The 15,382-nt window shown below is 43.2% G+C and overlaps 1 protein-coding gene across 9 annotated transcripts in view; it reads right to left on the bottom strand.

The window, feature by feature from the left end:
• The window catches only part of srcin1b (SRC kinase signaling inhibitor 1b), a 108,735-nt gene that overhangs the window by 9,364 nt on the left and 83,989 nt on the right, over positions 1-15,382 (bottom strand). For 5 of the 9 annotated variants that reach the window (XM_056365917.1, XM_056365920.1, XM_056365918.1 and 2 more), the window contains 10 exons: positions 14,625-14,785; positions 13,042-13,217; positions 12,574-12,704; positions 11,458-11,605; positions 8,651-8,975; positions 8,016-8,358; positions 7,774-7,916; positions 2,959-3,108; positions 2,724-2,825; positions 186-675 (listed from right to left, as the gene is read on the bottom strand). In XM_056365917.1, the coding sequence (XP_056221892.1) occupies positions 523-675; positions 2,724-2,825; positions 2,959-3,108; positions 7,774-7,916; positions 8,016-8,358; positions 8,651-8,975; positions 11,458-11,605; positions 12,574-12,704; positions 13,042-13,217; positions 14,625-14,785 (1,832 nt within the window). In that variant the 3' untranslated portion in view covers positions 186-522. Of the gene's footprint in view, positions 1-185; positions 676-2,723; positions 2,826-2,958; positions 3,109-7,773; positions 7,917-8,015; positions 8,359-8,650; positions 8,976-11,457; positions 11,606-12,573; positions 12,705-13,041; positions 13,218-14,624; positions 14,786-15,382 lie in introns of those variants that run through there. The other 4 variants (XM_056365919.1, XM_056365921.1, XM_056365922.1 and 1 more) reach the window with 4 other exon arrangements.

Genomic DNA, 15,382 nt, shown 5'->3' with positions numbered 1-15,382 from the left:
TTGTAATTATCGGATGAATAGAACGAGAGATGAAGGGGAGGGGGGGGGTTCAGAGAGAGAAAACATGGCTGGATCATGGTGAAATATCATCACTTTGACCTTGAGATATGAAATCATTCCGTGGCATTATTGGAGATTATGTTGCACAATGGAGGCAAAGGGTGGATCTGGATAAATCTGGCTATTATAATAAAGCTAGTTTAATCAGTCACAAGCACCACCAAAGACCTTCCTCAGGAAATCAAAACATCGACAGACTCGTACGACAAAAACTTGATCTCTAAGCAAGCTAGGTTAGATCCAGTAACTCAAAGGTCAAAACACACATCAAGAACTGGTAAAAATCAAGGTTTCTGTAGATAGTTCCCCCTCTGGTTTTTGGGTAATCTCATATTGTCTGCTGGTAGGGCCTATACAGTTTCTCTCATCTTGCAGAAGTCGCGGGGAGGGAGGGGGGGACTTCCTTTGAAGTGACAGCAGAGAGGAGAGGCAGACGGAGCATCAGAGGTGGAGGTTTTTTTTTTAGAAGTGGAATACCTGCTGCTGGCCCTGGACTTTGGGGAAATCTTCTTTCTGCTTGCGGGTTTTGGGCCTCTCCAGGCTGCTTTGCTGAAGGTGTTTGAGCCTGGCTGCGACGGTGGGGCCCTTCGTTGGCCCCGGAGAGTTGCTGCTGTTCTGTGGGGGCCAGGAGAGAGCAGGTATTAACAAACGCCTCATTTGAGTTTGACTTATTTTACAGTGAACGCTCAAAACCGCCATTCTCTCATCATCACACATTCCGAAAATGTACACTACAGCCAACCGGTCGCCAACAATCCCTCATACCGGCACATTTTATAAACCCCCCATAACCCTCCCATAAAGACAAACCCCCCTAAGTGGGGTCTATGACATCTATAAATGGCAGCGTCTGCCAGTGGTCTGCGTGTGACGGTTGTTGTCTGTCGTTACTTTGCCCCTGAAATGTGACGTTTTCTCAGCAACATATATGTGTATTTTTGTGTTTGACTTGTAATTTAACGTATTTATAAATAATAATAATATTTATAAATAAACAAAGTAAAGAAATGTTTCAGACAGCCCCTGTGGTGTCCAGTTACCATTCATGAATCCCTAAGCAGCACGCGCACTGAAGAAGAAAACGCTCCACTGTGGAAAATGTCGTTTTAATGACCAACATTAGAAAGAGACGTAGTTTTATTCTGCTAACATTAATCACTGCTGACAAGAACTTTGCAGATAAAACAGTGACCTAAATGCTTTAAGTGAATAAAAACAGGCTCTGAATTTAAAACACCTGCAGGAGGAAAATAGATTCTTTCAGAGAATCTGTCTGCAGCTCTGAACCTAAATCCCCCCCCCCCTCCCCTCCCTGTCCTTTATTTTGACAGCTACCTGCTTAGCGCCGTTGTGCGATAATTCCAACAAAAACAAGACCTCTTTACTCAGCTCAGTGTGTCACCAGAGCTGTCAGGAGGTGCGCTCGCTGCTCACAAAACTAAATACGTCATCTGCCTCGGTCCATGCTGACTCACCGCACATCGCACCGTCAGTTACGAGGTTGAACGTCTACATGGCGGCGGCGGCGGTTAACTGAGAGGATGAAACGGACGCTCACTGCAAGATTCTCAAACAAAGATCATCATGCACATGTTCACAGCTCTCAGAGAGGAGGCAGAAACTCAGTCAGCAGGAGAGGAAGTGTTAAAAAGGTTGGAAAGAGAAGTTCAGCACCTCACTGCATCACATCTGATATAATGTAAACACATTATATATATTGTTTTTTTTTTATATTCTGCTTTTCTGTTATTAAATGTTTATTTGAAAATTTTCAAATAAACATTAAATGTTTATAAAGATATATAAAAATACGTATAATGTTGTAACTGAGGTTTTTGTTTTGTAGATGTGTTACCCGCAGACACGTGATAGATTTTCTGATTACTGATGGCGGATCCCTTCTTCAAGCCATTTCAATGTACAGCAAGCAATGAGGGACAAAATCCATGGGCCAAAAACACATTCAAAAGTCAAATGAAGTCTCTGATTTGTCTCTGTTAGACAAATCAAATAAGGATGTTGCACAGTTACACTCCTCGTATAAAGGCTGACTTTGGAAGATGATTTGTGTAACAGGCTGCTGAAGCTTCATATTTAGTCCAGGTGAACTTTATTCCAGGGGAATTCATTTTTACCCAGAACAAGGACTGTGGGTTTGTTTAGGGATCGGAGCGCCCGCCTTGAAAAAATATGAACACAGCTTTTAAATTCTTTTCATTAAACTCTTCATTTTGACATCTACACTCCATTTACACCTGGCATCAACACACAGTCTGTATCTGGATGAGGAGACATGTAGTTGAGATAGTTAAAGGCAGTAACTCTACTGTAGCTGAGAATCCAGATAACATGAATACAGGTTAATACCAGGTGTAAATGTAAAAGATCCAAGGATTGGACGTCAACGTATCAAGGTGCACATCACATGTCAACACCTGCTGTAAACGGACGAGCTCTACATGTGGTGGATACGCAGCTCTCTGCTACCTGTGATTAACTTGACACCTGACTTCTTCATGTTCAGCTTGATTTCTACCCTGAATATAGATGTTGACACTTTTTAGTGGTTAGAAAGACTTGAGTAAAGCAGCGAATAAAAAAGGGAAAGGAGGGCAGAGAAGTCCAGAGGTGTGGCAGAGGGCTGCTGTGAGTTTTACATTTACCTTTCTGCCCAAGGACCCGAGGGTGCAGCGAGGGGCGGGGGAGGCCTTTGGCAGGATGCTGTACCGTTTACTATAATCTGTTACAGGCGTTCTCTGAAATATCTTTGATCCGTGGTGGTTGTGTGAGAGAGTGTGGCAGAGACATGTTATCACACTGACTTCATGGCAAATGAAAAGAAACAAAAAAAAAAAGGAATCAGCAGCGTTCACTTATCAGTGCTCGGTGGCGTCTCACCTCCAGCTCAGCGATGATCTTCTCTTCATCGTCGTCGTCTTGAATCGCGGACGCCGCGATCACGGGCGGGGTCGAGGCAGGTCGAGGGGTGTCGGAGGGGGTCCGCCTCAGCTTCACAAGAGTTTTGGGCATGTCAGCGTCGTCCTCCATCTCCAAGGCAGAAATATAAACATTAAAATCTCTTCAAAGTGACCTGTTACGGCACAGTTCACATGTAAATGACACTGAGAGGAGCCGTCACCTCAGATCTTGTAATTTGCATTTCAGTTTCCCACAGCATTTTACAGTCAAAAGAAATGTTGACATTTTGATGAAATATAATCTTATGCTTCAGTGAAAACAAGCAGCACTGCATCCCACAGCAAAGGTTATGTAATTAATGAGGGAACTCACCAGATTTAATCACAGCAGGAGGAGGCTAAAATATTATTGATGGTTAGGCAAAAAAATTTTATCTGTCAATTTTATTTATTTATTTAGTAAAGCTCCATATTTTCCTCTTCTTCTGTGTTTTATTTGAAGTGTTGATCCATAAGAAGATATATTTGTGGTTTTAAGAACCAAAAACCATCTCAGTGTAGTTTCACATCTCCTCTCTCAGGCTTCTCTCTGGAACTATAGTAACAACAGATCAGTGATCCAATCAGAAGAGAGGAGGCTCTGTCCCTCTCTGCTGATTGGCTGACTGTTTTCCGAGTGATCTAATAAAATTATAGCAGATTTCAGGTAAACACTCAAAGAATCCAAATCCTGCAAGGATGGTGGGTCCAGGTGGGCGGGGCTTGGTGACTGCTTTGTTGTGACATCAAAAAGTTCCCGAAGTCCTGACGGCTGGTTTTAAGGCTCAGTTTCTGAATACAGGCTGTGTGCATTTCTCTGTGGACTGAGGCTTTGATACTTTCACAGTATTAATATAGAACCTAGACCTGATCTATGATCAAACAACACATAGACATCTGCCTTTATACTATATGGACTTTAATTATTTTCCAGGGCGATTTGGCAGGAGAGAGATGTGAGTGTTTTGATCTTTAACTGACATTGCAGATCGTCAGATTTTCCAGGATCAGCTCTGGTTCTTGGAATCATGAAGCATCAACCCGTCGCTGTAGTGTTCAATGTGGACCAGAGAGCAGGGATGAGATATAAGAAGCCTGTTTTCCACTAATGGCTTTGTAGATAAATAAATATCTGACGTCCCTCAGACAGCGAAGGCCGACCAGCGTTATCATAAAGAAGGCAGTGGTGAGGGTTTTAATTATCTGCTGCCGTCTGCAGTGCTGGAATTTCAGCTGGTAATTACGTCCGGTAATGCGGCGCACGGCTGCACACAAGGGACCGCACGCTCAAGACTGAAACTTTAGGTGAAGCTTGTTATCCCTCAGTGCAACAAATCCGTCAGTGGAGGAGACAGTACAGTCATTTCTCAGACACTTGTTGAATAGTAGCATCTTCTTTGCCTGCAGCTTCCTCCTCTTCATCCACAGCTGGCTGGTTCCACACAGCCGTGTAGAAGTGAATTGTTAACGATACACAAACAAATGCTACTTATAAGTAATGGTTGAGCCTAATGAGCTGTTTGTCACAAACTCAGCTGAATTCTCGTGAGACTGTGAGATTGTGAGACTGAGGCAGAGCAGCCCCTCCTCCTCTCACCTGCAGCACCTGTAGATCAGGTGTTTCTTCACATCAGCAGCAGAGGGAGGATAAAGGATTTACCGTAAAAGACCTGCATCTTTCAGGTGACTGTTGAATGAATCTGACTGTATGTTAAGTCAGGTGTCACAGTCTGAGACTGTGGACCTCCCCTCAGACAAACCTTGGAAAAAGGCGCCACTCACTCCACCATAGTTTACTTGCTTTGTTTCGCTCAATTACTGGATGTCTATGGGATTATGATTATGTCATTTGATCTCATAGACACGCAACAATTTAGCCACGAGAGGCTAATAGTGCTGTTTGACATAACTTGAGACTAAATACATAAAAGAGGTCTGTCCTGAGGCTTTTATTAGTTTCTGACCCCAAACTACTGTATCTCTGAACTGTCCCTTTAACCAAACCACACACATTTAGGCTCATTTACATGATCTCCCTTTGATAACTAATGTAATAACTTCTTTTCACTTCCACCTCCAGAAAAATAATATTGTCAATCTGTTTCTTCTTCACATTTTTGCATTTGTAGATCAGTGCTAGTGGTTATTTTGTATGAATAATAATAACTTTATTGATATAGCACCTTTAAAAACAGAGTTTGTAAAAGAGGGGAGGTGTAATAAGGTATAGCTTCAGCCTGCAGCTTTTCAACCAATATTCTTCTTTATTTTTATGTATTTATTATTTACAAATATTAATAAGGACCAAAATAAACTTAACAGAGTTTACAAAGTGCTGCAGTGTCGTATCAGCCACAACAAGAACAGATAATTATTGGTTATTTACAGTGGTTGTGTAGCAACTTGATACAACCACATTCCTCGTGTCTCATGGGTACTGAGGTAAATGCACTCAAACAGCATCATTAAGAAGGCAAACAACACAGAGTCAGCAGCATTTTAGTAAAACATCCAGCCCAGTGTGTCACTGCCTGAGTTCCCTGATGTCGGTGTGGCAGAAGAGCCTGCACTGCAGGAAGCTTCAAGTCAAGTCAGTTTTTATTTATAGAGCGCACAGAAGCGAGCTCACCTACGAAGTGTTTACATTAACGGCAACATAATGTGGCTGTGACTCCATGAAACATGAAGACGACGACCAAGGGAGTCATTTATCTTTGGTAAAATGTCAGAGAAACATACTTAAAGCAACTTCCACCTATGATCTCTGTTCAAGGAGTTTCCATCTACGTCAGTGTCTAGTTAACCAAGGATGGTTCACATCAACAGCAACAACAAAGAATCCAATCAGCGCCCCTGTGGCTGGATTGACAGTTAAGGGCGCAGGACAAGGGGCGGACTTATTGACAGAGAAGCTGGAAGTAAAGAGGAAGAGCTTAATGAGGAGCGAGAAGATATGTGAGAACACACAACCTGGAGTCAATGATCTGCTATAAAAATAATAAATGAAAAATAATGACTTAAAAAGAGGAGAAACATGTACAAAGGTTCAGGGTTATACTTCCAGACAGGCTGCAGCTGTTTGGCAGATTTCTCAGACTGAATGAACTTTGTGTGGACGAACCGCAGAAAAAAAAAAAAAACCTAACAGGAACTACTTGACACTGTTCAATCAAAATTGGCTCCTTGAGGAAGGTTTTCATCATCTTGTTAGAGTAACACCTGGAAGATTCCAGGCTGCTCCGGAGACTGAAGTGAGTTTTCTGCACAGACAGAGATCAGGGAGGATTTAGAGCCGTGGAACAGGAAGATCCCTCTGCTGTACACGACAGTCTGGTTTCTTAACATGTGGGTCAGAATCAAACTTGTGTCATAAAGCATGTTTCTGAATCCCGACGTACGATCACTAAGACTGTTTGAAGGTGAAGCTGCGCACCTTCATCACCTGGAGGCTCAACCTGACTGAACATCGCAGCTTTTTAAAATCATATTTTGAATCGGCAGGAAGCTCCATGTGAGAGTTAGAGTGACTCTGTCCAACTTCAGCATTAACAAAATCAGGGGCGCACCCTCTCTCTTTGGTGTTTCACTGATGGGCCACGACACCTCCAGAGGACTCAATGGTGGCGTCCCAGGTGCACCCCCCTCTGCTTTCACCCCTCCCGCTGCCTGCTGGTCATCCTGCCGCCCAGTTCTTGTCTTTTGGTTTGATCCGGAGCCAGTTGCCGGACAGCTCCTCTGCCAGGGAGTTGATAGCCTGCCGGAGGGCCTGTCCTCGGATTCCCCCCTGCCCTTTCAGCAGCCTGGTGGTTGACATGGCTACAAAACCCCTGCAGATCGAGCTTCATCCTCCAATCCCAGGCTTTCTTCTTTCCTTGTAGTTGCCTTTTTGACTGATACCATTATTTATTTATTCTTAAAAAACATTCTATTGATATTGCAATAATCATCATCTTTTGGCCATGATAATATCGTGACAGCCGATGCAACAGCAGCACTTTGTTGGTGTGATTCACCTGAACTAGATGCAAAAATCACTTCTTGAAACTCAGCTGAGCTCACGTGACTCACTGTCACAACGAGTGAAGCTGCTGGTTACTATGTGTTTATCTAAAGGCTCTGCAGTTCATTCGCTCACAACTCACAAACCCAGTCAGAGTTTTGATGGAGAGCTAATGAGTGGTCCAGCAGCAAACGTGGCTTCATTTCCAAGACCTGGGCTAAACCAGGCCCTGATCTTGGCTCGGATCATTGTTACTTCCAATTTCAGAAGCTAAATCATTACAGCTTTTATTATACAGCTGCAGCTAATAATTATTTTTATCATTGGTTAATCTGCTGATTATTTTATCAATTTATCAATGAGCCATTTTGCCTTCAAAATGTGAGAAAAAGTGAAAAATTTCAATTTCTGAGAGCCCACGGTCATAAACCCAGAGATATTCAAACATAGACACTTTAGCTTCTTTTCCATCACACAACAACATCAGGAGGGATCTGACTGGATCCAAATTCATCCTGCAGCATCACAACGAGTCAACACACACGAAGAAGGAGGAGACCTGCAGCAGATGGTCTGACCTCCACAGAGTCCTGATCTCAGCATCATGGAGTCCGTCTCAGCTCTAATTACATCTTTTGTTTAAATGATAAACTTCTCATAATAATCAGAGTAAGTAGCCAGGTAGTCTATCAAACAATGACATTCATATAAGGGACTTTAAAATCAACCCTCCTCCTGGACCTGAGAATTTCTCACCTTCAGATTCTTGGTGGTGACGATGACTTCTCCGGTGCGGTTGGTGGTGAGGCCGTGTGCCGACGGGAAGCTTCGCCGTGGTGGAGGCGGGGGCGGAGACTTCGAGGGCTTCTCTGTGCGGTACCTGGCCACGCTGAGGTCCACTGCAGACAGAAGACCACGCTTCACTGTAAAACTCTGCGGCGTGAACCTTGTTTTTACCACGACAAGTTCAATGAACAGATTTTACCGCATACACTCACCTGACCCTCGATGCGAACCGCCCCCCTCCATACTGTTGAGCTTCTGGGCTGCCAGCTGCACTTTGCCAGGCTGCTGGTCCCCGCTGGGTGTGGGGGTTGTGGTTGTGGTGGCTGTTGTCCCGATGGTCCCAGCTGCGGGAGAAGTAGCTGTAGTGGAAGTTATTGGAATGGTGATCTGGGGCTTGGGGGGCACGGCCGGCTTGTTGATGTGCCTGGCGGCGAAGTCCAGGTCCGGGATGGCCTTCATCAGCTCGGCCTGGGTCTCTTCCAGCAGGCGATTGATGTCCTGGGCGCTGAACTGGGTCAGGCTGGCACGCTTCTCCTCCCAGTCGCGCTCTGCCGCCTGACACATATACAGATGCACGCGAATGATAAGATGCACGCAGATAACAAACAGGCACAAACGCATTCATGCTGTGTTCTCTTGTATTACACCGACAAATGGATGATAACCAGGCTGCTGCTGTGGGTGTGCACACGGTGTCAATGAGAACTTTAAACACCGTCACATGCTGTTTTAAATGTAAATGAATATTTGCCATCTGGTTAATACTGACATATTTACACTGCTGTATAATGTGCATTCAGTGTTAGATTATACACAACAATACGATCCATAATCAGCAGCTGATTACCAGTCTGACTTCAGCCGACACAGACTTGTCAGCAGGACGCCGACTCGGCAGCTCGTCCAGGACCCGGTTTCTGAAGGTCATGGAAGGCTGGATGTCCTGCTCGGGGCCCGAGGCGTCCGCGTCGCCGGCGGACACGGGCATCCAGTTGGCCAGGCCGGCGCTGGTGCTCAGGTCGGTGAGGCTGAGGGGGGGGCTGTTCAGGATGTCCAGGTCTGAGCCGCGACTCGTGTCCTCCGCCCGCTTCTGTGCTTGGCTGGAGACGTCCTCGGGGCTCTTCCACACGCCCTCCGTGACTTGTCTGTACATATAGGAGGGATACAAAACACTACAATACACACAGGACACCGTCAAGGTCCTAGACTGTGTTAGAAAAGCAATCTGGATACAACCAGACACAGATGAAATACAGTCAATTTGCCACAAAAATTCAAGTTTATCTAATCAATTCACTTATTAAAGCTGGAACTAACACTCATTTGAATTTTAGAGTCAACAGTGAAGAGACAGGAAATTAGAGGAGAGAGAGATGGGAACAAATGGTCAGCATCTTTGAGCACAGTGACCCAGGAATCATTATTTTTAAGATATTAAGCTAAAATGATGCAAAAATTCACGTGGACTAATAAACTGATCGGAACTACATTCAAATGTTTGTGATATGGACAGAAGTTTATACTAAAATATATTCCATCTGCAAGCTGGCATGGACTTCATTACTAAATTTCTTGACATCAGAAAATAGTACAATATGTTTAAAAAAAAGTTTTGTAGATTGTATTTGTTTACACAATGAATAGTATGGAACATTATGACTTTCTTGTTTAAAGGAATTTTATGTTTGTTAAGTTTTCTGAAATGGATACAGGAGCTATTTCATCCAACTTATTTATATTTATTTATCTTTCTTTTTGTCATTTAGCAGATTGAATTGTGAAAAGTTTTCTTTTTCTCAGTTATTAAGAAATGAAATTATTAAATGGAGCTGTTGTGTGTATTAGATTTGAGTTGGTGTTGGTTGTTGTGCGCCACAGGGCTTGTGCTGTGTATTGTGAGTCTCACTGTGAGTATGAATGATATGGATGTGTATTGATGTATCTGTTGTCATGTAGGAATCATTTATGAATTTAAGGGGACCCCAGGAAGAGTAGCCACTGTTACAACACAGTGGCTAATGGGGATCTAACTAAATAAATTAATACAAGCTACAACACTGTACGATTTGATTATATAACTATACAGAATTAGAATGATGCAACTGTAAAAGACAATAATAATAATAATAATAATAATACATTTTATCCATAAGCACCTTTCCAGGCACCTTACAACACACAGGAAGAGAAATCAAATACACAAAAGCAACAGACAGTAATCCAACAAGGCATATAATACAAAATAAGTTGAATAAATATAATTAGATAATACAAATATGACTGTATAGAATGATAGTGCTGGAGTCAAAGAATAGGTGTGTGTGTGAAGGTGTGTTTTGAGGTGGGATTCACAGAGTTAATATTACAAGCAGAAAATTTTGATTCTATTTCTTTTTTCTTTATTTCCATTTTATTTCATTTTATCCTCGCAGCCACTGACTGTCAGAGTCCTCTCATGCAGAACATGATTCTGTTGTTTTACACTTTGTTTTCAGCCATTGTCATTCACTTCACACTGAATAAGACAGAGGGTGTCAAACCTATTCGAGTATTATTTTGCCTCAGACCAAAATGTGTCCTCGGCACAGGAGGTCGAAAAGCATTAAAACACGTCATACGACTCTTCTCCTGCAGTCTTTCAACCAGCCACATGACTTATAGATCAGTTATAGATACAAACTTAGCCTTTGGGATAATAAAGACGAAGTGGTTTACACGTCACAGAGCTGAAACTCAGGTCGTGTATCAGCATTAATAAAGAAACATTTCAAACAGAGGCCGACACAGAGGTGGATTTTAAAGAAGTAAAGAAGTTGCTTTGATGAAATAATCATCTCTCTGATGAACTCTCTCTGACCAGAACATCACTATCAACTGCCTCAGCATCACTAACAGGAACTGTTGCTCTCTGATGTGTCTCTCAGTATTCAGGCAGAACCTGTTCCTGCAGAACTAACAGGTAATTATTTAGTGTCTGATGCTACGCTCGGACGTCAGAAATCATTAAATTTCTGCTTTTAATCTCTTTAATCTTAATCTTCAAGAAGTTATCCCTGGAAATCCTTTGTAGAATCTATTAGGAAGTAAAGAGAGTATCTCATCTGAAATTTAATATCACTGAGAACGCTTTTCAGACATTCTTAAACATCTGCCTTTTTATGAAAAGGCTCTGAGCCTCTCTTCTGATTGGCTGACTGTTTTCTGAGTGATCAAATAAAAATATAGATTTCAAGTAAACACTCAGAGAAACCAAATCCTGCAAGCTTGGATGGTGTGTCCAGATGGGCGGGGCTTGGGGTGTGGCTGAGAGCGGTGACTGCTTTATTGTGACATCACAAAGTTCCAGAAGTCCTGACGGCTGGTTTTAAGGCTCAGTTTCTGAATACAGGCTGTATGCATTTCTCTGTGGACTGAGGCTTTGATACTTTCACAGTATTAATATAGAACCTAGACCTGATCTATGATCAAACAACACATGGACATCTACCTTTAGCCTATATGGACCTTTAAATAAGTCATAACCCTGTAGAGTTTCATTTGGTAAACAGAACTTTTGACTCACAGAAAATCACAATAAAAGTCTACAAGAGGAGAAAATGTGTCTGTGAGTTGAAGTGGTTTAAAAACAAAGTGAGGAGTGTTTGATATGTGTACCTGCGCAGAGTGCTGAGTGCATCAGTCATGGTGTTGCAGCGCTTCAGCAGGGCGTCCAAGCGGTGAGGCTCCTCTTTAAGGAACTTAACAGCCTCCACCTCCACCCTCAGCACCACTCGCATCTTACTCTGCAGGCTGGGGAACTGGTCTGGCATGGGGGGGAGAGAGGGAGAGGGAGAGGGAGGGGGAGAGAGAGAGAGTGAGGGAGATAGAGTGAGAGAGAGAGATAGAGAGAGAGAGAGAGAGAGAGAGAGAGGGAGAGGGAGAGAGAGAGAGAAAAGGGATCAGGAGGGAGAAGACAGATGGATGAATAGAGGGAACGGTGTCAGAGGGATGTGTTGAGATGTTGATGTGTGGGAGAATGGAGGCATAGAGTGAGGGTGGAGGGTGGGGGGGGGATTATGGGAAAGAAGACATAACGAGAAGACAGGATGCTGTTTTTGTCGCAGCGTCTTGACGGCTGTGGATTTTCCTGTCATATCCAGGCGGCACCGGCGAGGAGTATGCGGTGGAGGTCAGCCAATATGAGAGGGAGGGGCTCACTCAACGTGCAGCGACAAAAGCACACTGTGTCTTTCTGTACGTGTATTCATGTGTGGACGATTCACAGCTCTGAACACCGTCCACCTGCCGCTCAAACACTGAAACAAACAGCTTCTGTGCATTTTGCAGGCTGCAGGCAGAAATGCTAACTAGGAGTGGTCAGTCCACACATTACTGTAATGAAGCCCCCTCTGAGCTTGGGAATCACCCATTAATATTCACAGAGTGGAGGACACAGGTCAGAGCAGCAGTACAGGAGGCTAAAACCAGAACTTCATGAATATCAATTAAAGTCAAAGAAGATTCATAAATATTCATCTGTGATTAGGTGCAACATAAGTTTGACATACATGTAATATGTCAGCAGAACACGGACCTGAACTATGACTACAAACGTTGGGTACATTTAATGATTAATGCTGTTTTTCTTGGGTACGTGTAAAATTATTATATTACTATTCTGAATATTTATAACATCATACAGTGGCTAAAATATGCAGCTAAAAGACGACTTAGCCAGAGCAACCACTGCTCCACCTCCTCACACATGCTCGAGGCCATAACAACACTTACTTTTGAGCTCAGTGAGCGTCTCTCCCAGCATCCTCAGCTCTTTGCTCTTCTGCTCCACGTCCTGCTCCGTCACCAGGCCATGGTTGACGGACGAGTTCCTCTGTAGCTCCTCCACCGACTTCTCCAGGTCACTGTGCAGGACCGGGCCACAGATTCATATCACTCACAGTGCGATGTGGTGAATAATAATAAGTTTTTCTCGAATGTTTTAGCAGCCGCACAAGATCTTTGACTGAATAAAATTGGTTAAATTTTGACCAAAATCAGGAACTATCTGTGCAAAGAAGAAGTAAACAAGATTACAACACTACAAGCTAGTCCAAAAGAGGTATTGAGGTTCGATGCCCAGCCCTAGTCACTGTGTGTGAGGTCCTGTTGTCCATGTCTTTTCCTCTGGACCAGGGCAACCAAGACAAATTAGTCTGTTTTCAGAGCTTGTTGCATAAATCAATTGTGCTGTGAACTCACTGCAGCTGCTGGATGAGCAGCTCCTCCTGGTTGAGGTACTTGAGTCTCTCCTCCTCCACGAGGAGGCGCTGTCTCTGGAGCGGGTCCTCCTGAGTGCGCATGGCGTCCAGCATCATGAGGCTCAGCTCCGACTCCGTCTGCCTGAGCAGGGACAGGACTGAGTCCTGGTTCTCCAACTGGGACACAGAGTCACATGGTGAGTGTTACCCGTCATTCGTGTACACTTTACTCTGTTATACGACTGTGTGAGCACACATGCGCAAATATACACAAAGGTGCCAGTTCATTAGGTACACCTAGCTAAAACTAATGGTAAATGTCTGTTTATTATACAGCATTTACAATTGAATTCATTTATTTAAAGAGACACTTACAGCAGCCAGCTACCAAACAAGACGACCTGCTCTACCTCCTGAATGATAACCACCTCAGTTTGGTCCAACTCAACAGTCCTACATTAGATCCTCCTTCATGAAAGTTATAATGTTCAGTTTTTGTTGAAACTGTTCGACAGAGATATTGATTCAACTTTGAAAGGAGCTATTTGTAAGTTTTGCTATCGCTACACAGCCATTAATAGTTTATGCTAAATTTGGCTATGCAGCTATCTAGCTATGTAAACTTTATTTGTATAGCACCTTACAAACATCAGATGCAACTCAAAGTGCTTTACATAAAACTGCCTCCATTTAAATATATTAAAAAGGTGTCAAACGATTTAAGTTACAATTAAAGAGAACATAAAATCAAACATTTCAATGAAAGAAACAAGGCAATGAGTCTTTGGATGTTTCTGGAAGGAATTTACAGAAGTTGTGAGTCTAATCTTAACAGCATCGACGGGTTGTTTCACAGTTTTGGAGAAGACACTGCCAACTCCAAATTGTTGGTCTATTCAATGCTGTCTTGTTTGATGACTTAAAGGACGTACCTGTAAGTTTTTGCTATCACTACATAGCCAACATTAACATTAACAGCTGCTTATTTATCAGTCTAGAAGAAAATTCACCACCAAAGCTTCCATTTCTATCATTTCTTTTCTTCAACTGAAGTTAGCATGCTAACCAGCTAAGTTCAGCCAGGTCAGACTGTCTCATCACTTTCTGATTGCGAGTCACTGTAGCCTCCAATCTGCTCTGCAGAAGTAGCAGCTCTGCATTATAACCTCTTGTCCTGTAAATATAATGATGGCTAAAGCTCTTAGCAGGACTGGTAAGTAAACAGCTGTTAATGCTAAAGTTGGCTGTGTAGCAATAGCAGAACTTAAAAAAAGCTCCTTTAAAGCAGCAGCTAGGAATCTGATGGGAAAAACGGTCCACTGAAATACTAAAATAAGTGCGATACGGTTATTTTGGAGGCTGTAGATGCTGTTGCATAAATCTGTGTTTGTGTTTCAAACTGAACATTATAACTTTCATAAGGGAGGGTTTTATTGCAGGACTATTGTATTAGACTGCATTCGTTTTAGCTGGGTGTTCCTAATAAACCGACACCTGAGAGTACACTTCATGAAATTCACATGCACATTCAAAATTAACCTCCTGTTTTTGATCCTTTTCATTCACAACTACACACAAACACACCTGCATGTTGCGCAGCTGCGACAGCTGTTTGCGCAGAGCGTTGGTGTTCTGCTGAAGCCCTTGTAGATGGAGTTGCATCTGGAGACGGGACACTGCCACGGGCTGGTTGGCCCCTGAGGGTGGAGGCGGCATCAGGGCCAAGGGAGCGGAAGGTGTCAAAGCTGCACATCGACAAGTATTATTTCAATACGGGGAAAATTCTCTTAGCTCGGTTCTGGGTTCCTTTAGAGCACAGGGGAACTGATAGAAGTTGTCCCGAAACACTGGAATCAGATTCAAGGTTTATAATAAAAAGACGGAGGGAAAAATTAAAGAACATGAGAGAAACCTTGACTCTTTAGTGGCCGAATCCCAAAAGGTTTGACTCATGACCTCAGAACAAATCTGGCTGAATATCGGTTGTTCCAGGATTTGGCGGCAGCAGAGATTCAGGACAAGTTCTATCTGTGCTGCAGGTCAAGGGAGGAGATTACAGTCTTACGTAGACTTAACAACGCTAAACAGCATGGGGAGGCTTCAGGGACAAACAGGGTCAGTAGTGAAAAAACAGCGTTTCCACTAAATCCAAGCATCTCATTATAAAAAAAAAAAGTCCCCAGACAGCCCCAGATGTAAGAGTGTTTCCAACTTGGATAATCCTTTGAAATGACAATGGTCTGACAGTAATTAGGGTGTTGAGTCAGACGCATCATGCAGAACGACACAAAGGGAAAGTAACTGGAAGACGATCGATAACAGAGTGGTTTTTTAAAAAAAGT

This window comes from Seriola aureovittata, chromosome 21 (assembly GCF_021018895.1).
Source record: "Seriola aureovittata isolate HTS-2021-v1 ecotype China chromosome 21, ASM2101889v1, whole genome shotgun sequence".
NCBI classification, from domain to species: Eukaryota; Metazoa; Chordata; class Actinopteri; order Carangiformes; family Carangidae; genus Seriola; species Seriola aureovittata.
The sequence above is the reverse complement of the archived record's forward strand: the minus strand, read 5'-3'. Positions and strand labels throughout refer to the sequence as shown.